Genomic DNA, 26,668 nt, shown 5'->3' on the forward strand with positions numbered 1-26,668 from the left:
ATCCATGCACAGCTGTGTTAATCCACATGGCTAGCTTTTCACGTGCAAAGGAAGGTCTCGGAGCTCAGCGGTAGAGCACCTGCTCTGTAGGCAAAAGATTTCAGATTCAATCCCTGGCAACTCCAGATGAAAGAATTTCAGGTCACAGGGCTGGAAAACATGGGAGAAAGAGAGCCACTGCCAGAGTAGACAATTCCAGGCTAGATGAGCAAATGTCCGGACTAAGGATACAGGAGTTTCCATTTAAAAGCCAGCAATGTGGAAGCCACCTCTGTAGAACGATCATTCCATATTCTGGGTGTGAGAAATTGAAAGTTCCCATCAGTGGAGGGATCCCTGAGGAGATTTGTATGGGAGGAGATGACTCTTGAGAGGACCTTTTCCTAGGCCATTTAAGGATTTAACCATCAAACTTTGCACTTTGAATTCAACCTGGAAACAAACTGGAAGCCCCCCAGGCAACTTTGTGGCTGCCTTATTCTGGACCATTTGAAATGTCTGTGCAGTCTTCAAGGGCAGCCTCACAGAGAGCATATTACAGCAGTCCACTCAAACCTTGAATGACTGACCAGGTTTGATATTACAGGCTTCAAGATAGGGAGATTCAAGTTAGAAAAAAGGAGATTCCGACTAAACATACAGAAAAACCTCTTGACAGCAAGAGCTGTTCGACAGTGGAACAGTCTCCCCTGGGATGTTGTGGACTCTCTTTCCTTGGAGGTTTTCAAGGTGAGGTTGGGTGGTCACCTGTCATGGACGCTTTAGCTGAGATTCCTGCATTGCAGGGTGCTGAACTAAATGACCTTTGGGGTCCCTTCCAATTCTATAATTCTGTGACATCTTCAGAAAAGGGCAAATAGTTCTCAACATTCAGTGTCCTCCATCCCTTCCTGTCCCCTGCTGTGTAACTGTGATTTTTGTCAACAATACTTTTTTTTTTACTTTTTTTTGGAAGGGCTGAATGGGACCAAATGATCTTATTAAAGCTGGCTGGGGCTGAGAGCACCAGGCCCAGCCTAATTCATATACATCCATTTAACAAGCAAACTCATTGATAAGCAAACCACCTGATGCTTGCGCAGCAGAAAAAGAAAACACCTGGTTTTACCCGTGGCTTGATAAGCCAGTATCTTTACTCTCAACCTGCCCCCCCCCCAATTTTTTACCTCAGATGACTGAAGTACACACTCTGCGAGACCCTCTGCTCCATCCACACTGGCAATAGTGACTAAGCTTTGATGTCTCCCTCATTCAACAGAATGTTGTTTAGTTCAAAGCAGAGAACAGAGGCACCTTCTTTGCTTTTAAATTATTAGCTCCCTAAGTCTTCTGTAATGATATAGTTTGACTGAAGTGTGCAGTTTATTAACTACATAAAGATGATATTATTAGAGTGGAGAAAGGCAGCTGAAAGTTTTGCCTTTCGGTTCAACAGCAGGGGTTTTAAATACTTTGATCTCAATCAATGCTAAATGTCTTTGTATGAGAGGGGGGAAGAGAGAGAGAGAGAGAGAGCACAGCTGAAATTACCTTTGGCACCAGGGCTGCATCAATTATTTAGCTCCTTTTCTTAAAAATTAAAGTCTTCAACTTTTACCCTAATTTCTTCTTCAGGTTCTTCCCCTTTTATCTCAGGTGGACTGGTGGGAGGAGTACAAATTGGAAGACATTTTGCTGCGTGTGCTAATAGAAACCAAGCTGACCTCACTCCCAAAAAGTCTAGTTTCTGATTGTGCCTGGGGACAGATTGATATCGGCAGCCATTTTAAGCCAATCGACATGAGTCAGTTTCCTCTTATGATGGTGAAGCATGCTCCCAAAGAGCAGCGGACCAAATATTTCATTTTGTCATTAGCTTCCAAGCCAGGCACGGCTTCCCTCAGCCTCTGTGACTTAGCCCTTAAATCCATGAGGCTGGATCAAGCGGCCACCTCAGGCGGCAACCACACACCCGCCAAGGTGCGACATCCACATTCTGCTGCCCAGCTTCCAGAATAGAGAAGAACTAGCAGCAAACCTTTGACTTATGGTGCTGGAGGAGACTCTTGAGAGTCCCATGGACTGCAAGAAGATCAAACCTCTCCATTCTGAAGGAAATCAGCCCTGAGTGCTCACTGGAAGGACAGATCCTGAAGCTGAGGCTCCAATACTTTGGCCACCTCGTGAGAAGAGAAGACTCCCTGGAAAAGACCCTGATGTTGGGAAAGATTGAGGGCACAAGGAGAAGGGGACGACAGAGGACAAGATGGTTGGACACTGTTCTTGAAGCTACCAGCATGAGTTTGACCAAACTGCGGGAGGCAGTGGAAGACAGGAGTGCCTGGTGTTCTCTGGTCCATAGGGTCACGAAGAATCAGACACGACTAAACGACAACAACAAGCAGCAAAGCTCTGTAGAACACCTCCCTTATTGCCTAGTTGGCGAGAGAGGACACATTCAGGCACCCAGCTTTGCCAGACATCTCCCCCATCCCCAATCCGGCAGTGTGACAGGGCTTTGCATCATCTTCTCCTGAAGGGAGAAGCCAGTGCAAAGCTTCGCCACCAGTCTGGAGGGCAGGGATCCCAAAAGGATGTCCACCACAACCCAACAAGGAGACTTCTCCTTAAGAAGCTCTTATGGAGTCTCCCGCCCCCGCCCCCTGGCGTATCACGGGGGTAGCAATAGGGTGTTTTGCCTCAGCTGCTGAAATGCTTTGGACTGCCCACGCTCTTAAACAACTTTAAAAATTGGGTTTCTGACTATCTCCTCTGTCAAGAGATATAGATAATATACCCAGTCCTGATCTCCTTGGAGGAAGACAGGCTGCAAACATGGTTAACATTTTTGTTGTTGTTGTTTAGTCATTTAGTCGTGTCCGACTCTTCGTGACCCCATGGACCAGAGCACACCAGGCACTCCTGTCTTCCACTGCCTCCCGCAGTTTGGTCAAACTCATGCTGGTAGCTTCAAGAATACTGTCCAACCATCCATCTCTTCCTCTGTCGTCCCCTTCTCCTTGTGCCCTCAATTTTCCCAACATCAGGGTCTTTTCCAGGGAGTCTTCTCTTCTCACGAGGTGGCCAAAGTATTGGAGCCCCAGCTTCAGGATCTGTCCTTCCAGTGAGCACTCAGGGCTGATTTCCTTCAGAATGGAGAGGTTTGATCTTCTTGCAGTCCATGGGACTCTCAAGAGTCTCCTCCAGCACCATAATTCAAAAGCATCAATTCTTCGGTGATCAGCCTTCTTTATGGTCTAGCACTCACTTCCATACATCACTACTGGGAAAAGCATGGCTTTAACTATACGGACCTTTGTTGGCAAGGTGATGTCTCTGCTTTTTTAGATGCTGTCTAGGTTTGTCATTACTATTCTCCCAAGAAGCAGGCGTCTTTTAATTTCATGACTGCTGTCACCATCTGCAGTGATCATGGAGCCCAAGAAAGTAAAATCTCTCACTGCCTCCATTTCTTCCCCTTCTATTTGCCAGGAGGTGATGGGACCAGTGCCCATGATCTTTGTTTTGTTTTTTTAAAAGCCACACTAAAACATAGCCATAAACTTCAGAATGCAGCAAGAGGAGAGCATCAGATTCCTGAGAATGTAAGTCGCTAAGAGGTGAAAAGCAGAATGGGTTCACGTTCACACAAAGGCGCACACATTTTCTCTATTACAATGATCAAAGTTGAGAAAAATGAGAACACGGTGTACTCTACCAAGAAGCTATGGCCACAGGAATTTTTAAAAGGAAATTTGGTTTCCAGGATGTTGTTTTTTGAATAATAATAATCCCAGCACCTTGGAACAAAACCTAATAAAGAGAGCTGCTTTACATTACATGTTTGTGTACAAACACTCAAGTCTTCATTCTCAGACATGAAGGCAGCACTTTTGTTGGAAAGTGACCACCACGCATTAGCCCGCAACTTCTGCAAATCTGGCGCATTTAATTAAGGATTTCTTTATGCTCCAATGGATTTATCGTTGTGCATGTATTGATTTTATAAGTGTAAACCACTTGGATGGCATTTTGGCATGTGATATATGAATTGATAAATAATAATAAAAAACAATAAATGAAATCAAAACAAGTAAAACGTAAGAGAGACACAACATGCTGATCATAAATATCCTATCGCAAGCAGAGTCATTCAAAGTAGTTTTATTTATAACTTATTAGAAGCAAAAACACTTGATACAGATAAAGGAAATATACTCAATTATCAGGAAATCACCCATATAGAAAGGCAGTTATAGTGTGTAATGAGGGCAGACAGCTGAAAGAGCTGGACAGTGTTGGTTTATTAAAGGCTAAAACAAATATATGAACATAGAGGAACGCTTGATGGAGATGCAGTCAATCTGCAAATTTCAACTGAACCAAACACAGGGAAACAGAAGCAAAAAATAACCTCAGTGAGAAAGTTGGTAACAAATAAGGGGCTCGTGTTTCAGAAGAATATAGAAGTATCTGCACTACAGTTTAGACTGGTTTTACATCCCAAATATTATGTGAATGGTTTGGTGAGGTGCTGATAACTCTCAGTTAAAAAACTCTTCTTTCCATACAGAACTAAATCCTACGGTTGCTTGGGAAGAGGGAATGGGTTTTAAACTTGTTTGAACCAAATCAAACTAGATTTGACAGTCTGATCCCCAGCTTGTTTGTAGAGGTGTTTTGCATTTAGTGTTTCTGATCTCGTGACTGGTCCCAATTGTAGGGAAGGTCGTGGGGATGCGGGAGGGGAGAGTACTGATCGAAAATGGACCTAGTAAAGAACTGATCTGATATTGTGGTGCTATTGATGCAGGTACAAGTCCGAATGCATGGCTGGTATACAGAAGTGTTCATAGGATTTAACTGTGTTATAATAACATAATAATAATAATTTATTATTTATACCCCGCCCATCTGGCTGGCTTTTCCCAGCCACTCTGGGCGGCTTCCAACAGAACACTAAAATACAATAAGCTATTAAATATTAAAAGCTTCCCTAAACAGGGCTGCCTTCAAATGTCTTCTAAAAGTCTGGTAGTTGTTTTTCTCTTTGACATCTGGTGGGAGGGCGTTCCACAGGGCATGATAGCATGAAATGAGGCCTCTGGTCAACCATAAGATTATCACAAACATGAAGTTATTGCAGGCATCGCAGGCAGATAAATTGGTGCAGATGAGATCCAGAATGGTTCAGGGTGTGGACAGCTGGACAAGGACAGGGAAGCCCTGTGTGTGTCTGTCTGTCTGTTTGGCTACAGACAAAGTCAATCCCTTCAGCTGTTATTTATATATAAAACAGGAGCGATGGTGACTTACCTTTACAAAACTGTTGAGAATGCAACAAGATAAAAAGGATGACTAATATTGCAGTTGAAAGTTCTCTGTTCTCTAAGGGATTAAAAGTAATAACAGACAACGGACTTCCAATTAGTCGTGTCAAGTCTTTGGCTTCGCTGAAATATGGACTATGTTGCAAGGTTGGAGCAACAGAAAAAGGCAGGACCCTGCTACCAATATTTCATCAGCTTTATAATTACTCAGACATAGGACTGTCCAGAACCTGAGTCTGATTTCACTCAGAAGCTACAAGCCGTTTATCAGAAGGCAACCTTCATCATCACCAAGAGTCATGTGGATTTAGCAAATAACATTTGATATGAAACAACAAAAAAGAAGAAAAATATGTGTCAATTTAGCTACATGAATTGCAGTAGAACTTCCTGATAAGGAAATATCAATCTTCCCTTCACAGATGTTTGCAAAGGATTTTGTGAAGGGCAATTAAAGTTCAACGAAAAAATGTCATATTTATCTGATAAATGAAAATGATGTTGTATCAAACATATATTTTCTGCTCCAAGATTTGAGTCTAACTCAGAGTTAGATATGAGGCCTAAAGAGTACCTGATGCTATAGCATTGTTGAAGCCAAGCAGATGTCAACCTAATCAGTACCTGGTTAGGAGATCTGTAGGAGATATACGTAAATCTGACCTTCCAAAGGAAGAGCAGGGCACAGGCATAATAAATACAATTGCAATAGTTCTGAAAGGCTAACAAAGCAGGAGAGTTTCCTAAATACACTTGATGTAGTTAAGAGTTACATAAAAGAAACCAGGAAGTGATGGCACTGAACTGCCAAAAACAAAGGCCAACCTTAAATTTCTGAATTTTGAAATAAATATGTATCTGGCTTCTTGCTTTGCAATCCATGTGGATTATTCTCATTCTTTATTCCATTGCACTCCTTTTAACAGCATTATGAAATCAATCGAACTGTAGGAAATAATACCTGCTAATTCAGGAGCAGGATAAAAAATTAGCCATTTAAAAATATCCAAATAGCGTCAAAGGCTTCTTTTTATCCAGCTTTTCCATCTTCTATCAGATTCTCCCATGGGCAGATAACTTCATTTGCAGAATCCTTGCAAGCCCAGTGGCTGCCCTCTTCCTCCTCCTCCAAATCTATTGGGTAGACCTTGCTCTCCAGAGGTATTTCCATTTTTATCTGGAAGAAGCTGGGATGCAAAATGAAAAACTCGTCACAGTGTGGGCATCTGTCAGGCAGACAGTCCAAGAGCAAGCTGTTTGGCCTGGACTTTTGCTATTGTGATAGCATCAAAACAGGGGATCTTCCAGCACATCTGCCAATCAGTTCCCCATTACTATGGTTGCCTCAAATTGTTTCTGGGGCAACCAGAGGGTACTGTATTTTTTGCTCTATAAGACTCACTTTTTCCCTCCTAAAAAGTAAGAGGAAATGTGTGTGTGTCTTATGGAGCGAATGCAGGCTGCGCAGCTATCCCAGAAGCTAGAACAGCAAGAGGGATTGCTGCTTTCACTGCGCAGCGATCCCTCTTGCTGTTCTGGCTTCTGAGATTCAGAATTTTGTTTTGTTTTGTTTTCCTCCTCCAAAAACTAGGTGCGTCTTGTGGTCTGGTGCGTCTTATAGAGTGAAAAATACCATATATGGTTGGAGGCAAAGCTTTGCATTCTGAGTCTAGAGGCACCTGCCTCACAGATGTGGCTGGCTGATGTATTTGGAATTAAGAAGTGGATGGATTTATTTATTTTATTAACATGTGTGTATCCCACCTTTCAGTTCTACAGTGAAATCTACAAAGTGGCTCCCAATCACAATAAATTAGTAACAACTGGATTACTAGGCTGCTAATTCCTAAGGTGTAAGTTGTTTTTTTTTTTTTAATGGAAATGCTCTCACAGTTCAGAACTTATGGCTAAACCAGAGGTGGCTTCTTCCAAAAGACACACAAGGGGGGATGTCCATCTAGAGATCCATGAATCTGTTAATTTGAGTTTCTCATTTTTCCAATCTTAAATTCAGTTCTCCACATTTCTGCACACATATTTGATTTAAAAAAAAATCCTCATGAAAATCCATCAGTATTTTAGTGCAAATTTTCCCCCAATAAAAACATTTTTGTAGTTCCAAAAATGATGGTCAAGGTTTTTTTTATGTATGTAACTATAAGAGCTAGGATTCTTTATGCACAGAAATGGAAAGATGAGGAAGTTCCCATCAAAGAAGAATGGATAAGCAAGGTGATGGACTATGCTGAATCAGCTAAAATAAGGGAACTTAACAATGACTGCTTCACTGAAGAACAGAAGTCTTTTTCAGACTATTTATAAAGAAATGTTATAATGTGGTGAATTCGTGAGCAGGATTTGAACTATGAGCAACAGAAATCATTGTACTATGATTATGATACGAGAGAGGGAAGATAGGGTGCAGCATAGAGGTGGGGGAAAACACCAACAAAAATGGGATGTCTATAAAACAAAAGAAAAAAATATTATGTATTGGGATTTTATGTGAGATTTGTGGAAATTTAAGAAAATATATTTGGGGGCAAAACATTTTTGCATGCAGTTTTGACTAACATACACATTTTTGCAAGCAATTTTCCCTAACATAGCAATGCATTTCTCCATGTTATTTTCACCAGGAGATGCATTTTTATGCACACTTTCACCTAATGGATGTATTTTAGTACACATTGGTTGGAGAACTGAACCACCACAGTTCAGAGACATTTCCATTCATGTACAGTGGTACCTTGGTTTACAACCATAATCCGTTCCAGAGGTCTGTTTGTAAACCAAAACAGGTTGTAACCCAAGGTGCGCTTTCGCCAGTTGGGGCCTCCCCCCAAAAATTGTTCGTAATAATAATAAAAAAGGTTGTAATCCAAAGAAAAGGTTGCAAACCGGGACATGCACTTCCGGGTTTGATGTGTTTGTAATCCAAAAGGTATGCAAACCAAGACATATGCAAACCAAGGTACCACTGTATTGGTTAGATAACAACAGCAAATTAGGTATTTTCTCATTAAGATGCATACAAAACCAGAGTTCTCCCTTATCTCCCCTTATAGCAGCTCTCAAAGCAAAGCACGATGGAATAACTCAGAAGGATACTCACTTGGACACTTTTTTGGACCTCTGTTGCAGTTGTGGGTTCAGACCATCGAGTGGTTGTACTTTCCCATGAGTCACTCCAGGGCACTTGGGTGAGAATGTTGCAAACATTGGAGAGTTCAAGCATCCCAGTTTGAGGAACCTGCCAAGGGATGAGGACATCTGGGGCTTGGGCAGCAGCTTGGTCTTAGAGCTCATAGGGCACTGGGAGCTGCGGCAGGGCTCCAGCTCAGAATCCATGGCGATCTCAGTGCTTTCCATGAAGGAAGGGGCGGAGTTAGAGCTAGGCCCATCCCAGTTCCTGCCCGTGACAGAGGTGTTGTCTGGAGCTACCTTAACAGAGGAGGAGCTAGCACTGTTTGGTAGAGTAATGCGCCCAGGGCACTGGAGAGGACGATCGCTAGGCACACGGCGGGAGGAAGAGAAAGCATTGGACGTCGATGGAGAGTCAGAGGTACCACTGTAAATGGCCAGATGGGGAACAGGAGCAGTGAATTGGCACAACTGCATGGAAGAAAAGGAGAACATTTATAGCACAGGAAGCAGAGTGGAATTCCTAGGAAGCATGGTCATGTTGTATCTGCCAGCCATTCTCATGCTCCCACCTCTTTACCTGAAGGCCCACAAAACCATGGAGCTGGTCCTGATTTGGATCTCTTTCCTACCTTACCTTTAGCTAGTTAGGTAAAAGTAAAGGGACCCCTGACCATTAGGTCCAGCTGTGGCCGACTCTGGGGTTGCGGCGCTCATCTCGCTTTATTGGTCGAGGGAGCCGGCATACAGGCTCCAGGTCATGTGGCCAGCATGACTAAGCCGGTTCTGGCAAACCAGAGCAGCGCATGGAAACACTGTTTACCTTCCCGCTGCAGTGATACCTATTTATCTACTTGCAGTTTGACGTGCTTTTGAACTGCTAGGTTGGCAGGAGCAGGGACCGAGTAACGGGAGCTCACCCTATGGGTTGTGGTTTAAACCACAGCGATTTAATTCTTTGAAACATTAGCTAATCCAGCCAACCATCTTGCTTCATCTGAAGGATGCACATAATTCGATTGATCTTCTTATTGCTGTTCCCAACCCTCCATTCTATCCAGCAGTCCCCACCCACCGAAGATTTCAGATCTTCAATCAGATGTGGGCCTTATTGCTTTAGTTCTGTCCCAAGTTCTAACATTCCCTTTACATCGCAGTATCTTGTGTTATGGAACTATGGCTTCTTGATCAATATACCTGCATGTCATGCTAAATGTTAAATGGCAGTAGAGTTTGCTGATACAATGCTCCAGATTTTGTCAGTGCAAAACTCTGTGATTCTCCGAGTTGGCAGGGTTGCAAACAATTCACATGGAAATGAGTGTTAAAACTTTCACTAGATTCCACCACGATCACATAAAATGTGAAAAGGAACATCACGAAGATAGACGAAAGTGATGGTCTGAATACTGCCAAAGTTGCCTTTCAATGCAGTTATGTGCAAAGCAATGTACAAAGTAAAGATGGCACCCAATAACCAATAAAAGTTGCTACTGAACATGGAAAAAATTAGTGCATTAAAAGGGGGGGAAGAAAATACAGTCGTACCTCAGGTTAAGTACTTAATTCATTCCGGAGGTCTGTACTTAACCTGAAACTGTTCTTAACCTGAAGCACCACTTTAGCTAATGGGGCCTCCTACTGCCGCCGCGCCGCCGGAGCACGATTTCTGTTCTCATCCTGAAGCAAAGTTCTTAACCTGAAGCACTATTTCTGGGTTAGCGGAGTCTGTAACCTGAAGCGTATGTAACCTGAGGTACCACTGTAATACCTATCCAATTCAAGCAAAGATGTTTAATTAAAGCTTTGGCACACTGTAATAAATTCTGGTATTCTACTTAAAAAACATGGTCCTGGGAAGAAGGAATCTCACTTTGAATGTCAACTTCCCCTTCCTATCTCTTACCAAGTTCTTAATTTTTTTTCAAAAGTAGGTGTCAGGGAACTGCCATCGGAGTTAGAGGTGCTGGACAGGCTCCAGCAGAGTAGGAGAGACTCTGCAGCAGAAGCAGGAACCAGCAGGGGGAGTGCAGGAGTTACAGCGGAGGGGAGGCTCTCAGACGCTTCTAGTGAGAATAGTGAAGAGGTAACTAGACCCCCTTTAGGAATTCCCTCCCTTCGCCGGAAACTGTCACGCAGAGAGTCACGAAAGCGCATGTCCGTCAAACAGCTTTTATGTTGGCGTAAATTCCGTAGACGCCCACTGTCAGATTCTACCAGCGACTGACGGAGTCATGCTTTTGGGGGCTCCGTTAGTGCCTGGGTTTGGATGACCGGCCAAACCCCAGCGGGATCAAGCTTTTACGCACAAGCAGCTCATTATCCCATCACAGCAATCTGACAGTCAGAGGGCAGCAGAGGGCATCATGAGTGAACCAGCAGGAACCGGGGCAGCTGGAGCTGGAGCAGATCCAAGCCTGGAAGAAAGGTACAGGGCGTTGGAGGTCCAGCTCGCACTGCAAACGGCGAGGCTGGAGGAGAGGAGGGCTCAAGATGCAGATAAGGGGAAAACCACCCCACTTGCCAGAAGGGTGCCTGGATTGGTGCAGAAATTTGGGGGGAATCCCAGGAACTATCAAGCCTTTAGAACAGAGATGCAATATGCTCTCAATCTACTGTTTGATGACTTCCCCGATGAGAACTCTAGAGTGGCGTACGTGATTGGCCATCTAGAGGGAGGGGCGAGGGACTGGGTTCGCCCCCTGATGGCAGCCAATAATGAAATCTTAAAGGACACAATGAAGTTTTTTCGCGCCATGGACTTGATGTTTTCCAGCGAGATTGAGCAGGGGATGGTGCGCAGGGAGTTGATGGCTTGTAAACAGGGGAGCCGATCTGTACGTGAGTACTGGACTGAGTTCACCATGCTGATTCATAGACTGGGGTGGAACCTTGCTAGTGAACCTATTCAAATGCTATTTGAAGAAGGTCTCTCTCCGGCAGTGAAAGATGAACTTTCCCGGGCGCCTAGGGCGGAGTCTATGGACCAGCTGACTAAATCAGCGCTGTCCATAGGAGCACGCCAGGAGGCTAGAGCTTTGGAAAAGCGGGAAGGAAAGGGGGAACGTTGGAAGGACTTCCGCATTCCAGAGATTCCGGAGCAGCCTTTCCCGCCAGCAGAGCCGATGGAACTTGGAGCAGCGCGCGCGCGCACAGTTTCAAACACCAGTGAAGGGCGGAAGAAGGAGGGAAAGAGCGGCAAGAGATGCTATCTCTGCCAACAGCCAGGTCACTTTGCCAGAGTCTGTCCGCAAAGGAAGGAATGGCAAGGGATGGCAGGAACTGTTGGGGGGAAGGAGGAGGATGAAATGAAGGAGCAAGTAAAAGCCAACGCCTGGTTGCCAACATCGGGGCACAGCAGCCAGGCCAGGGAGTAGTGAACGTGCCCACGCCGGAACCCCCAAGACCAGCACTTGTGATAGAGGTGTTGCTGGAACTGGCAAACGGACACCCACTAAAGATAAGAGCGCTATTGGACTCAGGTAGCTCATGTAATTTCATGAGTAAGGAGTTTGCAGCTGAGCACCAGATACAGACTATCCCATTAAGTAAGCCTTTGCAGGTTACCACGATTGATGGGAGGGAGCTGTTGGGAGGAGAAGTGAGCCAACAGACTGTACCAATGATAATGAGGGTGGCACGGCACACAGAACTGATAGCGTTTAACGTAGCCACCCTGGGAGGAGCCCCTATTATCTTGGGAATGAGCTGGCTGGCACTACATGATCCGCTAGTAGGCTGGCATCAGCGCGTGGTTTCCTTTGGATCAGCACATTGCCTAGAACACTGCAAGGAGGGAGAGGCCCAGGCAGGCAGCAGGGCCACTCTAGCAGGGGTGGAAGTGATGGACAAGGGGAAGGTGCCACCACAATACGCTGACTTGATTGACGTATTCAGCGAAAAGGAAGCGGATAAATTGCCCCCGCACAGACCCTTTGACTGTCAAATTACCTTACTCCCAGGAGCACAATTGCCAGTGGGGAAGCTGTATGCAATGTCAGACAGTGAGATGCAGGAGTTAAGGGAGTTCATTGACAAGAATCTCAAGAGAGGTTTCATCAGAGAGTCACGAGCGGTGGGGGGCAGTCCAGTGTTCTTTGTGGACAAAAAAAACACGGGCAAGCCCAGACTTGTGTGTGATTTCAGGTCCCTGAATGCAGTGTCAGAACCAGTGACTTTCCCTATGCCTAGAATTGATGACATTCTGACACAGGTGAGAAAAGGGAAGATTTTTACCAAGCTGGACCTTAGGGGGGCATATAACTTGATACGTGTGAGGAAGGGGGATGAGTGGAAGACCACTATGTTCACCCCCTTGGGGGCGTTTGAGTACCTCGTTATGCCTTTCGGATTACAAGGAGGCTCCGCCTGTTTTCAATCATTCATGAATCACGTCCTGGGGCCATTGCTCTACAAGAACTGCGTAGCGTTCTTAGATGACGTCCTGGTGTACTCAGAGAATGAGGAGCAGCATGTGCGAGATGTAAGAGAGGTACTGAGCAAACTGCGAGAAAACCGGCTGTGGGTGAAACTGGAGAAGTGTCAGTTTCATACTAGGGAGGTGGAATTCCTGGGGTACCGGTTGTCTGACAAGGGATTGGCCATGGATCCCAGCAAGGTTCAAGCGGTACTGGAATGGAAAACACCAAAGACCAAGAAGGACGTGCAAAGGTTCCTGGGGTTCGGAAACTTCTATAGGAAGTTCATCAAAAACTTTGCCCATTTGACCGCGCCCATCACAGATTGTCTTAGTAGCAAAAAGAAATTTGTTTGGACGGAAGAAGCGCAGCGGGCGTTCGAACGCCTAAAGCAGGCGTTTGCGTCGGAAGAACAGCTTCTGCACGTGGATCTACAACAACCAATGAGAGTGGAGACTGACGCGTCAGACCGAGCAGTGGGGGCCGTGCTTCTCCAGCCGGGAAAGGATACGTCGGAATGGAGACCGTGTGCATTCTTTTCGCGGAAATTGAACAAATCCGAGAGGAACTACACAGTGTACGACAGAGAACTGCTCGCCATTCATGAAGCATTCCGGAAATGGCGGCACTTGCTGATTGGGGCGCAACACAAGGTTCAAGTCCGAACTGACCACAAAAATCTGGAATATTGGAGAACAGCCCGTGTCCTGAACCAGAGACAAGTGCGATGGGCCCAGGAGTTCTCCAAATTCCACTTTGAGATTCGTTACGTGCCAGGTTCAGAGAACGTGAGAGCGGATGCCCTTTCCAGGAAACCTGAGTACTTAGAGGGGGAGGGAGCGCCTGAGGCAAGGCATGTAATCTCCGAAGACCGCTGGGTGTGTGGGGCGGCATTGGTGGGGCAAAGGGAACTGATGGAAGGTACGGAGAACGATGAATACGCCCAAGAGAAACTCAGAGAACTCAGGAGGACAGAAGAGAACACAGGGGGATTTGAAGAAAAGAACGGGGCGTTGTATTACAAAGGGGCACTGTACATACCAGATGGGGAACTGAGGGGCAGAGTACTCAAGCAGTTGCATGACAGCCCTACAGCGGGACATTTTGGACAGCACAAAACCATGTGGTTGGTTACCAGGGAGTTTTGGTGGCCCAAGGTGAGGGAGGACGTGCGGGAATATGTTAGGGGTTGCGACAGGTGTCAGCGAGCAAAAGGAGAGAGGGTGGCGCCAGCGGGGCTATTACAACCCTTACCCACGCCAGAAAGGCCTTGGGAGGCAGTATCCATAGATTTTATGACGGACCTGCCAAAATCCAAAGGCAAAACAGCTGTCATGGTGGTGGTAGATCTATTAACCAAAATGTGTCATTTTATAGCCTGTTCACATGCGGTTACAGCGGAGGAGACCGCCAAGTTGTTTGTAGAGCATATTTTCAGGTTGCATGGCGCCCCCTTGAGGGTGGTCAGTGACAGAGGCAAACAATTTACTTCCAGGTTCTGGAGGAAACTTATGAGCTTACTGCAAGTAGAACTCAATTTCTCCACTGCCCGACACCCAGAAACTAATGGGCAAGCGGAAAGGGCAAACGGCATTTTGCAACAATACCTGAGGTGTTATGTAAAGGACAGAGAAAATGATTGGGTAGATAAGCTACCGCTGGCCGAATTTGCCTACAACAACGCGGAGAATGTGTCCACAGGGATGAGTCCTTTCCTGGCAAACTATGGGTGCCATCCCCGGGCATTCCCAGGAGAGGGGGGGGAGAGGTGGAGCGTGCCGGCAGCGGAACATTTTTTTGAAGAGATGGAAGCGATCCACCGTCAGCTTCAACTTAACTTAGAGAGAGCCAAGGAAGAATATAAGAAGCAAGCAGACAGAAATAGGAGGGAAGGTGAAATCATAAGGGTGGGAGACCGAGTGTGGTTGTCCACCCAAGGACTACCGTTCAAGGGTGGGAGTAAGAAATTGAGACCCAAGAAATTGGGACCCTTTGAGGTCATACAGCAGGTCAACCCAGTAGCATTCAAACTCAGACTGCCCAGTCACATGAAATTACACCCAGTATTTCACAGGTCATTACTGTCGCCGTACCGAGAGGGACGTGAGTGGGGGGAGCGTGAGAGAGAGGCCACCCAAACGCTCGTGATAGAAGAGAGAGAGCGCGACATGAACGTGGCAGGAATCATTGATTCCAGGTGGAAGGGGAATCAGGTGGAATATCTGGTAGAATGGGAGGGGGAAGTAGAGTCGGAAAACACTTGGGTGCCAGCAGAGGTAGTGAATGACGAGATCTTAATAGAAACATTTCATCAGCGTTTCCCAAGAAAACCGCAACCCGTGGCACGATTTAGAAGGGAACACTTTGGGACCACCGATGAGGAGGGAGAGTTTGAAGGGTTCCCAGAGTCAGGGGTGGGTGAGGAAGCTGCCTCCGACGAAGAAGAAGACGGGGAGAGAGACGGGACGCCGTGGCTAGAAGTGTTTGAATCCTCTGATGACGAGGATTGCTCTTTCAGGGGCTTTCCGCCCTCACCGCCAGTGGGAGAGGAGGCGGGAGGGGGTGAAGGGGGGCCTGGGGGGGAGGTGGATGTCAGGGAACTGCCATCGGAGTTAGAGGTGCTGGACAGGCTCCAGCAGAGTAGGAGAGACTCTGCAGCAGAAGCAGGAACCAGCAGGGGGAGTGCAGGAGTTACAGCGGAGGGGAGGCTCTCAGACGCTTCTAGTGAGAATAGTGAAGAGGTAACTAGACCCCCTTTAGGAATTCCCTCCCTTCGCCGGAAACTGTCACGCAGAGAGTCACGAAAGCGCATGTCCGTCAAACAGCTTTTATGTTGGCGTAAATTCCGTAGACGCCCACTGTCAGATTCTACCAGCGACTGACGGAGTCATGCTTTTGGGGGCTCCGTTAGTGCCTGGGTTTGGATGACCGGCCAAACCCCAGCGGGATCAAGCTTTTACGCACAAGCAGCTCATTATCCCATCACAGTAGGGTAAGAGAAACAGTTTTTTCTCTTCTTTTCTCAATGATCAGGTGAAGTACATTCGGAGTTGAATGACAAAGCCAAAGCTGCTGATGTAGATATGTTGCTGGTGGAATGAATAAATGAAGACAGATGGGAGAAAATATGGGGAATATGAATTTACACACGGCCTTGATATATACCAATGAACGTAGTGGTGCCAGTCATACTGGTTCAAGCCGGAAGGAAGTGATGTTTGATGGCAGGTACCCAAGGACGATGATCCAGGAATTCATCAGCGACACTCGAATAACCTCTAGCAAAATGGCTTGATATTTTATAGGGCATTTGCCCTGGATTGTTTAACTTCATAAAAATTGCATGTTTCACTTACTTTGTGCCATGTACCATATGTAACGAAAGGCTTGTGGACCGATAAAAATGTGATGGAGCCAACCCTATATTTCTGTCTAACTAAATAATTGCATGCACAGAATTCTCCCACAAGTGCAAAGGAATTTCCCGCCCCCTTGCTTTCCCCCTAAGTCTGCTCTGGGTCCCATCCCCCCCCCTCTAGAGCGGAGTTTGGTTGTGCTTGTGGGAGATGTTCTGCACATGCAATGATTTAAGTTGGATGCAACCTAAAAAACAATAAAGTATACAAACATGGCTATTTGTTTCAGTGGGTGATCTTGCATTTTAAAGAACTAACTCATGTGCAAACTCTAATGTGGCTTAGTTCTGTGTCGTCATTTTTCTAAAATGAAAAAAGGGAAGGTTCAAAGTTTAACTGATAGCTGATTATCGTGTTGAACAACAGTTCAGACTACGTGAGCCTGCCTGACCATTAATGTCTTCTTCCGAGAACCCTCTATGTATGGGGAGGTTGCCTTTTTGAGTATTGCCATATCGTCTCTGGAAGTCCCTCCACCAAAAGATCAAATACTGTATTTTTCGCTCTATAAGATGCACCAGACCACAAGACGCACCTAGTTTTTGGAGGAGGAAAACATGAAAAAAAATATTCTGAATCTCAGAAGCCAGAATAGCAAGAGGGATCGCTGTGCAGTGAAAGCAGCAATCCCTCTTGATGTTCTGGCTTCTGAGATAGCTGCGCAGCCTGCATTTGCTCCATAAGACGCACACACATTTCTCTTTACTTTTTAGGAGGGAAAAAGTGAGTCTTATAGAGCAAAAAATACGGTAATTGCCTTCTTGGGTCTCATTTTGGCATCAGGTTAAGACTTAATCTGTGCAACAAGGTTTCTAACTCAGCTCTGCTTTTCAAAATGGTTTGGTTTGGTTATTTAAGTGTTTGTTGTTTTCTAGTCTGCTTTGTGGCTATCTAATTTCTCTGTTTGTTGAATTAGACCCGCTGTAGAGAAGTGATCCACAAATCCTAATCCAAATATAATGGAGAATACATAGTAGTCCATCAAGCAGAGACAGAATGGTGTGATCTTGCACAGATACTGGGCTTACATTGCAACTACTGTCAGGAATTGTCCTTCACGCGTGAGGTGGGATGCCTTTTAGGCAGTCACTCCTTAGGGAATGGATCCAAGTGTAACTTCACTCTTTTCACTAGATTCACTACACGCTTTGCAGTAGCATAATTGTGTTCCCAGTAATTTTGTGATGTTTCCCCACCACCACTTTTTCCCGCCATGTGACTGTGGGATAGAGGAGCAAATAGTGGCCAGGTTGAAATCAGCTTCCCTTTATGAAAGCTGCATTCCTATGCCCACTTACTTAGAAGTACGTCTAAGTACAGGTGTATAGGACTGGGGTGTGTATAGTTAGGATAAGGATGTAAATGAGGAGCTTCTGAAGACTATTAGGCTCTGGTATTGCTACAAACACAGCCAGTAGAAGGCAGTTTTAGAAGATGGTACTTTATGATTAAGACATGTAGCAAGACTTAATGTTGACAAATTAAGTAGAAGCCTACCTAATTTGACATTGTCTTACACAATGGTTTTTCAAGCTCTCTTGAAGCACTAAGGATCGATGTATGCACTATTCACCAGTATTTTAGAAAAGGAAAACCAATTCAAACCAATGGGACAGAGGCAACACAGTATGAACAAATGAAAGATGCACAGAAGAGAGGCAAAAGACATGACAGACAAGCACAGTGATGGTTTCGCTTTCTAGTTTTATTTGACCAGAGGAGATAAAAGAAAGGAAAAGTGAGAAAAATAAAGCAGCATTCTGAAATCCCCCTAGAAGTCCCCCTCTTCTTAATTTATTTAACTAGATGTGAAGCCCATTCCATCTTGGGCATTTAACAGAAAATGAAAAGCAATGACATCATATACATGCACTGACATATTTGCTACAAGGAAAGAAAGATGGAAGACAGTACAAGCTTGGAGGCCAACAAACAGGCTTACAGCTCTGTGGTATCTTAAGCAGTTTTCAAGCTTTCTACTTGTGAACTTGAACTCTTTCCACACTGAAGGCCACCTACTCATTACAAAGGGTTCTAGAGTACCTTTTAGGGCATACTGGGTGGAATTCAGTGTAGTGCTAAATGGGGTATTTGTGCACAACCAAACCTCCAGAGCAGATGGGGAGAAGGGGCGAGCGGACGTCATTCAATGCACACAACTTAGTTGAATCTCACCCACTATGTCCTTGGCCTTACAGTCATCCCATGTAAATGGAGAATGTAACCTACAATGCTTCCAATGCTCTACTGTCACTATACATTGCGGGGGGGGGGGGCATCAACACTGATGGGCATGCACTTTTTGGCTGCCACTGCTGAAGTTACCACTGAAGAAGTCCCCAAGGAACCTCAAGGTTGACTGAAACACAGTTTGAAACCTCTTGCTTCAGGCTATTCTGTTGTTTCCATATTGGCCTCGATAAACAAAGAGGCAAGACAAGGTATGGGGTTTCCTTTAATGAGCTAATCTCCATAGTCGCACTTTCAAACTTGAGTGCTTCATGGGACTCTGCTTACAAAATAAATGCTTATAACCAGATAATAATAATAATAATAATAATAATAATAATAATAATAATAACAATAAATTTATTATTTATACCCCACCCATCTGGCTGGGTTTCCCCAGCCACTCTGGGCAGCTTCCAACAGAATATTTAAAAACCTATTAAACATTAAAAGCTTCCCTAAACAGGGCTGCCTTCAGATATCTTCTAAAAGTCTGGTAGTTGTTTATCTCTTTGACATCTGATGGGAGGGCATTCCACAGGGCGGGTGCCACTACCGAGAAGGCCCTCTGCCTGGTTCCCTGTAGCTTTGCTTCTCGCAGTGAGGGAACCGTCAGAAGGCCCTCGGCGCTGGACCTCACTGTCTGGGCAGAACGATGGGGGTGGAGACGCTCCCTCAGGTATACTGGACCGAGGCGGTTTACGGCTTTAAAGGTCAGCACCAAGACTCTGAATTGTGCTCGGAAACCCAGAACAAACTTAGTTGGTCTCTAAGGTGCTACTGGACAACATTTTTATTTATTTCCCTTGGCTACCTTTACACTTCCTTGAGCTGGTAGAAGCTATCACTCCTACACTGCTTTTAATATTGCATTTTTGTGTTATTTTCTCTCAGCCTTTTTGACTGTGGTGTTCTGTCTGCTACTGTCAGAGTGCATTTTGCAGGAAATGATGAAATGCAGTGACAAAGAGGAGAGAGAAACTGCAAGCAAGCCCAGAGATGGAGCAGACGATAAAGAGATATAAATCATACAGCTGAAATAACTTAATGGGAAAAGAGATGAGTAGGAGGGAGTCCCGATTCCATTCAGATGCCCATAAGATTCCGGAATGTTTTAAACACTTCTTGATCCAGACTTATGAAGCACTGAACATTTAAGGAAAAAATGATATTGTCGTTGTTTTTGGATTAGGGGTGTTTTTTGTTTTTTTTTGAGAGGGTGGGAGGAGGCAAGCATTTAAGTCCTCCTGACTATGCCCACAAAGGAAACAAGAGAGGCTACATTTTATTCAACACTTCCAGTCAGTACAACTCCGATGGCTTTGACCTATGTTATTTTCAGTCTGCACAGCAAGCAGGGATAGATCCCTATGGCTGTCAACTGGCTTTCCACACTATGGCAGAGAAAAAGCCTCTTGCCTAGAATACCATATCTCAATTCTTAAACTTTCAGCAAATGCAGGGGTAGTTAACATGGCTACCGCTCGTCAGTCATGTGATCCTCCCTCCACAAACAAGATGCATACAAATTGCTTGCCTTGTGTTCCAGGGGGTTGGCTGTTGGAGTCAACACAGGCCAGCTGCTTGCCAGAAGACTGCCGTAGAGTGCTGCAAGAATATTAGGAAGATTCCTTCCGAAAAGCACCCGTCTTCTTACTTTACAGTATGGCAGCCCCATGTGCACGCCTCTAAGATATTAGGTTCCCATCTTTGGGGAATTTCACAGCAAATAAAACCAAATGGGACTTGGAGCTAGGTGGAGGAAAACGAACGTTCTCCATTTGTTAGCTTACCTTTTAATACAAGAACCCTAAGGAACATAGGAAGCTGCCTGATATTGAGTCAAGACTATTGATCCATCCAGTTCAGTATTCTCTACCCTGATGGACAGCAGCTTTCCAGGGGATATCTCCAGCCCTACCCAGAGATGTTAGGGACTTAACTTGGGGCCTTCAACATGCAGAGTAGATGCTCCAACTCCCCAAGCTACGGCCCTCCCTGTTAGAGAGGCTCTGAATCCATAAAGGACTTCCTCCCTCTATGACCAAGTTGCACCCCGGCCAACTGATACTCCTATTCCGCTCAAATGAATATGCATTTGAGCAGACAGCTGCTTCAAGTTGCTTTGGAAATGCGGAATGCATGTTTACATGCACAAGACCATGTACGTACTGCTTGTTAATTCGTATGGGCCAACTGCGGCCACTTGGTTCTGTGCTTAACACCAACAAATACTGATCAGAATACCTAATCCCCAAGCATACCCTGAAAAGAAAGGGGGGAAATAATCTACCCTTTGTTTGATATTTAACCGTCTGAACTGTTTGCATGGCAAGGTGAGTGGTGCCTGAGCTGTGTTAAGTATGCACCCTTATTTAGGATTCCTCAACAGCGCCCGGAAACCAGAATAAGCTTTGCCCTCAGAGCACACTTTTGCCATCTCTTCCCCTCCATCCTTTGCAGGCAGCGGGAGAAGAGGGAAGCCAGTTGCCATGGTATCTAGATTTCCGAATATTTAGAACCGGGAGGGATGTTTCAGGCAGTTTATAGAAAACATTGTTTCCTTGGCTTGTTTAAAACACACACACACACACACACACACACACACACACAAGCCCATTTGATATGGGGAAAGTCACTGTGAGGTTCACATGGCAACTACTGCCACCTGCGTTCAACGATTCTACCAGCGATGGCTTGTGAAGTGACACTACTCTGGGCGCCATGGCAACAACATGCTGTGTGTAAAGGAGGGATGGAGAGCACAGAGAAATGTTTCGCATAATGATGAAGCACCACTGCCACCTGCAGGGAGGAGACAGGAAATGCAGCTCTACATTCAGCCAACACCCTCACGACTCCTCCGCTTGGCCTTTTCACCAATATCTGAGCCCTACTTAGCAGGTGGGGGCTCCTGCTTGAGCTGGCTTCTACGATCCAGCTTGCTCATAACCTGGGTGATGTCCACGTTGGCCGCTGCTTCTTTCGCCTTGGCTTCTTCCTCCTGTTGCCTCAAGACGACGGGGCTGGGGCTGGAGCGGAGGTGCCGGCGAGCAAACGGATTATTAGAGCTAAAAAAGAAAGCAGAGGAGAAGACAGTAAGACGAGGGTCGTTGTGTACGACAGTGGAAGGCGGACGTATCTGAGGGTGTCTGGGGAGGCAGAAAAACACAGGAGCGTCGAGAAACCACATCAAACCCAGCTCTGCGCCAATGGATTAATCAGTGCCTGTTTACAAAACGAATTGCCCTGGGATAACATCCCATAAACTCAGTGTGGTGTAGTGGTTAAGAGCAGTGGACTCGTAATCTGGGGAACCGGGTTCGCGTCTCTGCTCCTCCACATGCAGCTGCTGGGTGACCTTGGGCCAGTCACACTTCTCTGAAGTCTCTCAGCCCCACTCACCTCACAGAGTGTTTGTTGTGGGGGAGGAAGGGAAAGGAGAATGTTAGCCACTTTGAGACTCCTTCAGGTAGTCATAAAGCGGGATATCAAATCCAAACTCCTCTTCTTCTTCTATACAGACAGGGGGAATGAATCAGGGGTTGAATCAAACTGCTCTGGAGGGTAGGACTCGAACCAATGTCTTCAAGTTACAAGAAAGAAGATTCCGACTAAACCCTTCTGACAGGGAGAGTTGTTCGACGGTGGAACGGTCTCCCTCGGGAGGTTGTGGACTCTCCCTTCCTTGGAGGTTTTTAAGGACAGTTTGGGTGGCCATCTGTCATGGATGCTTCAGCTGAGATTCCTGCATTGCAGGGGGCTGGGCTGGATGACCTTTGGGGGCCTCTTCCAACTCTGCAATTCTATGAAAGGGAGGCAGCAAATGCTGGAAAGGTCAGAGGTCCTTGCCTTTCATCCCAGGGCTGGATGAGGAACATGTGGCTGTTGCCGGGCTCCAACTCCCATCAGCCCTAAACATTGGCCATGCTGGCATGGGCTGATGAGAGTTGGGACTCCACAACAACATCTGGAGCGCTGCAAGGTCCCCATCCCTAGATCAGGATTAGAGGGAGTGCCACCCTTTCTGTAGCATATTTGCTGCACCTACATCGATGTTCCACACTTTCAGTGGCAAATGTGTGCACATCAAAGGGAGAGCAAGATTTCCTACATCAAATAACATGACGTCATTACTCCTTTGGTGCCGCTGGTCTCAGACTCAGGATGGCAGACTCTGGGGGAAGATGAGCAGAGAGACGAGAAAGAGTGGGAGGAGGAGGCTGCAACAGATGGAAGCCTCCCTCTGAACTCATCTGGTTCTAATGTTGAGACAGGAGAGAGCACTGTCAGGAGTCTCAGGAGGACTCTGAGCTTGGGGTGGCCGAGCAGGATTCAGATAGGGAGGTGAGTCCGATGCTTTCTCCCAGGACGAGGCCGTGATGCTGGAGAAAGAAGGTCTACCTTAAAACTTGATGGCTTGGTGTGGGAAACTTGTTGGGACAACTTCTCAGCTCCTGCACTTCTTGTTACCAACCCTGGACTCATGAACGCTGTCCCCTGGCTTCTAGACTGGGCTCATCCCCACCAACCCTTTGCTTTGTGAGATCTTCATGACTGCATAAGCTCATTTCCTGCCGCCGCTTTACTCATGCCTTATACAGATCACTTTTGGGTTATCTGAGGCCCTTCTCTGTGTCCCTCATCCCAGAGAGGTTCAAAGGGTGGCAACAAGAGAACAAGCCTTTTCTGTGGTGGCTCCCGATTGTAGAATTCTCTCCCCAGAGAGGCTTGCCTAGCGCCATCACTACATGTCTTTAGGCACCAGGCAAAAACATTTCTCTTTACCCAGGCCTATGGCTATTAAATAATCTATGGCCCGTGAAAGCATGAGGGAGTGCACTCTTATTAAGATGACTATTTGATTATTGGTGGTCTGTATGTTTTTATCACTGATATTCTGTAATGTGTTTTTAATATTGTACATTGTCCTGGGATCTTCTGATAAAGGGCAAAATATATGTTGAATAAATAACAACAACAATAAACACCCACATTTTTGAGTAGAGATCTCTGATGGGTAAGGTTCAGAGTACTATAAAGAATTCCAAGAGATCTGAAAATTATCTAGGATAGCCAGCAAGGGAGCATAGTAGAAATATCCTAGAATTCCTTGATAGGTCTGTCAACAAGCTTGAGATAAAAGGTAAAGGGACCCCTGACCATTAGGTCCAGTCTTGACCGACTCTGGGGTTGTGGCGCTCGTCTCGCTTTATTGGCCGAGGGAGGCAGCGTACAGCTTCCAGGTCATGTGGCCAGCATGACTAAGCCGCTTCTGGCAAACCAGAGCAGCGCACGGAAACGCCGTTTGCCTTCCCGCTGGAGAGGTACCTATTTATCTACTTGCACTTTGACGTGCTTTCGAACTGCTAGGTTGGCAGGAGCAGGGACCGAGCAACGGGAGCTCACCCCATCGCGGGGATTCGAACCACCAACCTTCTGATTGGCAAGTCCTAGGCTCTGTGGTTTAACCCACAGTGCTAACCCGCACCCCAAGCTTGAGATAGTGACCTCTAATTGTTTTCTGTGTGTATGTGTGTGTACATTTCAGGACTTGTCCCTCAATGCAAACCCCTTCCTAAGATATGATTACTGATTCTACAGATACGTGCTCCCTAAATCCTAAGCAAAACATTTTAAAAAGCAAGCACTTCTGTTATTAACGCTAGCAACCAAACTCCATTTGGGAGGAACAAGATCTCTCCTTAGATTTTCAACCTGCAAGTGATTTCAGTGATATATTCATGGCTGAAAGATGGTAGCAGATCACTCTCTCAGCTTTACAAATACCTGCTCTATGCCACCACTTCATTCTGTACCTGCAAATTATTCCAAAGTGCAGTTGAATGCTGTCTGCAGCCTTCTGGTTATGTGCGAAGCCTTTTCAGAAGCACTTCACAGCAAACACGACTACATTTGTGAGTGCTGCTTGCAACATTGCGCAACATAGCAGCATTTGAAAATCGCATTGGTGGCAGCCAGGTACAGTATTTTAGAGAGCTGCAGGCTGCACACACTTCAGAGTTCAAGTATGACTGGACTTAACAGTCCAGGGGTCCTTTACCTTTTCCCTTTACACCTTGGGAAAATGCAGATAGAAGCTGGCATTTGCAAACACTCTGGATCAGGCATATGAAATTCTCATTGTGAGACTTTGGTAATTGGGAACTATATATATTAAAAAGACCTAGACTAAGTTCCATCTACCTCTCTCTCTCTCACACACACACACACCAAATGACAGTGTGGTCCCAGAATAAGAGAGCTACATCCATTGGCTGGAGGGGGGGCAGGGAGACAACATTTCGACTAAAGTCAATGGGATTTGTCAGGGAACTGCCATCGGCTCAGAGGCGAGAAATAGAAGGGCAGTTGTGTTACAGGGAGCCTCCAGTTCCTCTTCCGGGGAGGAGGAAAGCCCCACATCCAGTGGGGAAGAGGTGCAAGGACCAGAGGATGCTGGTAGGAGCCTTAACACCACTCCTGAGCAAACCGGATAGAAGGGAAACACGCCTTTGCCATCGCCCATCCTGCGCAGTAGTCTAAGGCACAGAGGGGCGGACACGGTTGGGGGTAACGAAACTCTTATGTTGGGGAAGGTCCAAAAGAAGACCACCCCCAGATTCTGCTAGCGATTGAGCCAGACATGAGCTTTGGGGCTCTTCACTGTAAATAGTTTGCACCAAAATAAAGCCTGTAAAACACAGGTCGGAGTCCTGCCTGGTTACTCTCAAGCAACCGCAACAGCCATCTGACAGGATTACTCTGGAGGATTGTACCATATATGGCAAGAACATGCTACTTCTGTGAATGAGATATCTTGTTAATTCTCAATTCAGGATTCAAAGGTTGTTATGTGAATTGGGGGGGGGTACTTCTAACTCACAAAGGAAGTCTACAGACGATGACCATTTTGCATGGGGGTCCCATTCCCGACCTCTGTGCATGTCAGTACTCCAGGTATAAATATCCCCACCCCACATCCAAAAGGATCTGTGCATTGGCAATCATTTGGATGAGGACAATGTTGAGTGGACAACATGAGATGCATCAAATCCACTTTAAAGTACCATGTGTGCACAGCCTTTATGCACTTAATGAAGGAAACACTGGCCTTGCCACAACAAACACAACTGCCACATAAAAAGCGGAGCAGTCCTAAAAAATAAAAACACTCAAAAGATTATGTACAGAGTATTCAAACACATGCTTAATCTGGGTTCCCTAGAATCTGGTTTTGATTAAACTACGGCAATTCTCTGTCTAGACAAATCTTATACAGGGTAATGTTGAACTCTCTCTCCTGCTAAGAGACAGAACCCAAGACTCACATTCTTAGTGCAGATCCAAATGTTATCAAGCAGGGAGATGAGATCGATATCTAGTCCTCTGAACCCTTTGTTAATTTATGGGAAGCCAAAATGCCCATTCTAACTGCTGTTAACAGAGGGATATAACACATGTTTCCATTTGAGTGTATATACACGGAAGTGAGAACTGTGTCTTAGAACAGGGATGATGGTTGCCAAAGAGCCACAGAGCTTTCCTCACAACTTGCTGGCTTTCCTCACAACTTGCCCGAAGACTAGAAAGAAGTCCAGGTGGGGGCAGCCCAGGGAAAAGGGTGGGGAGAAGCAGCAGGCAGGAGAAGCGCTTATTCGTAGGGTAATATATTTCTATGTTGGTTTTCATAGCAAAAGGCAGCTTCAGCTACTGTCTGTGTCTACTTGATGGAGCCCAGGGGTAGGCAACCTAAGGCCTGGGGGCCAGATGCGGCCCAATCGCCTTTTCAATCCAGTCCACGGATGATCAGGGAATCAGCGGGTTTTTACATGAGTAGAATGTGTGCTTTTATTTAAAATGCATCTCTGGGTTATTTTGGGGGCCTGCCTGGTGTTTTTACATGAGCAGAATGTGTGCTTTTATTTAAAATGCATCTCTAGGTTACTTTGGGGTCCTGCCTGGTGCTTTTTACAGTAGTACCTTGGGTTACAGACGCTCTTGTTGTTGTTGTTGTTGTTATATTATACCCCATCCAGCCACTTTGGGTGGCTTCCAACATATATAAAGACATAATAAAACATCAAACTTTTTTTAAAAAAAACTTAGGGCTGCCTTCACATGTCTTCTAAAGGTTGTATAGTTACTTATC

The 26,668-nt window shown here is 45.7% G+C and overlaps 1 protein-coding gene across 4 annotated transcripts in view; it reads right to left on the bottom strand.

The window, feature by feature from the left end:
• Window positions 1–4,127: 4,127 nt before the first annotated feature.
• The window catches only part of RGS9 (regulator of G protein signaling 9), a 73,974-nt gene continuing 51,433 nt past the window's right edge, over window positions 4,128–26,668 (bottom strand). For 2 of the 4 annotated variants that reach the window (XM_083727533.1, XM_083727535.1), the window contains 3 exons: window positions 21,470–21,587; window positions 8,425–8,924; window positions 4,128–6,496 (listed from right to left, as the gene is read on the bottom strand). In XM_083727533.1, the coding sequence (XP_083583659.1) occupies window positions 6,340–6,496; window positions 8,425–8,924; window positions 21,470–21,587 (775 nt within the window). In that variant the 3' untranslated portion in view covers window positions 4,128–6,339. Of the gene's footprint in view, window positions 6,497–8,424; window positions 8,925–18,983; window positions 21,588–26,668 lie in introns of those variants that run through there. The other 2 variants (XR_014561331.1, XM_083727534.1) reach the window with 2 other exon arrangements.

Source organism: Podarcis gaigeae, assembly GCF_964106915.1.
Source record: "Podarcis gaigeae genome assembly, chromosome: 2".
NCBI classification, from domain to species: domain Eukaryota; kingdom Metazoa; phylum Chordata; class Lepidosauria; order Squamata; family Lacertidae; genus Podarcis; species Podarcis gaigeae.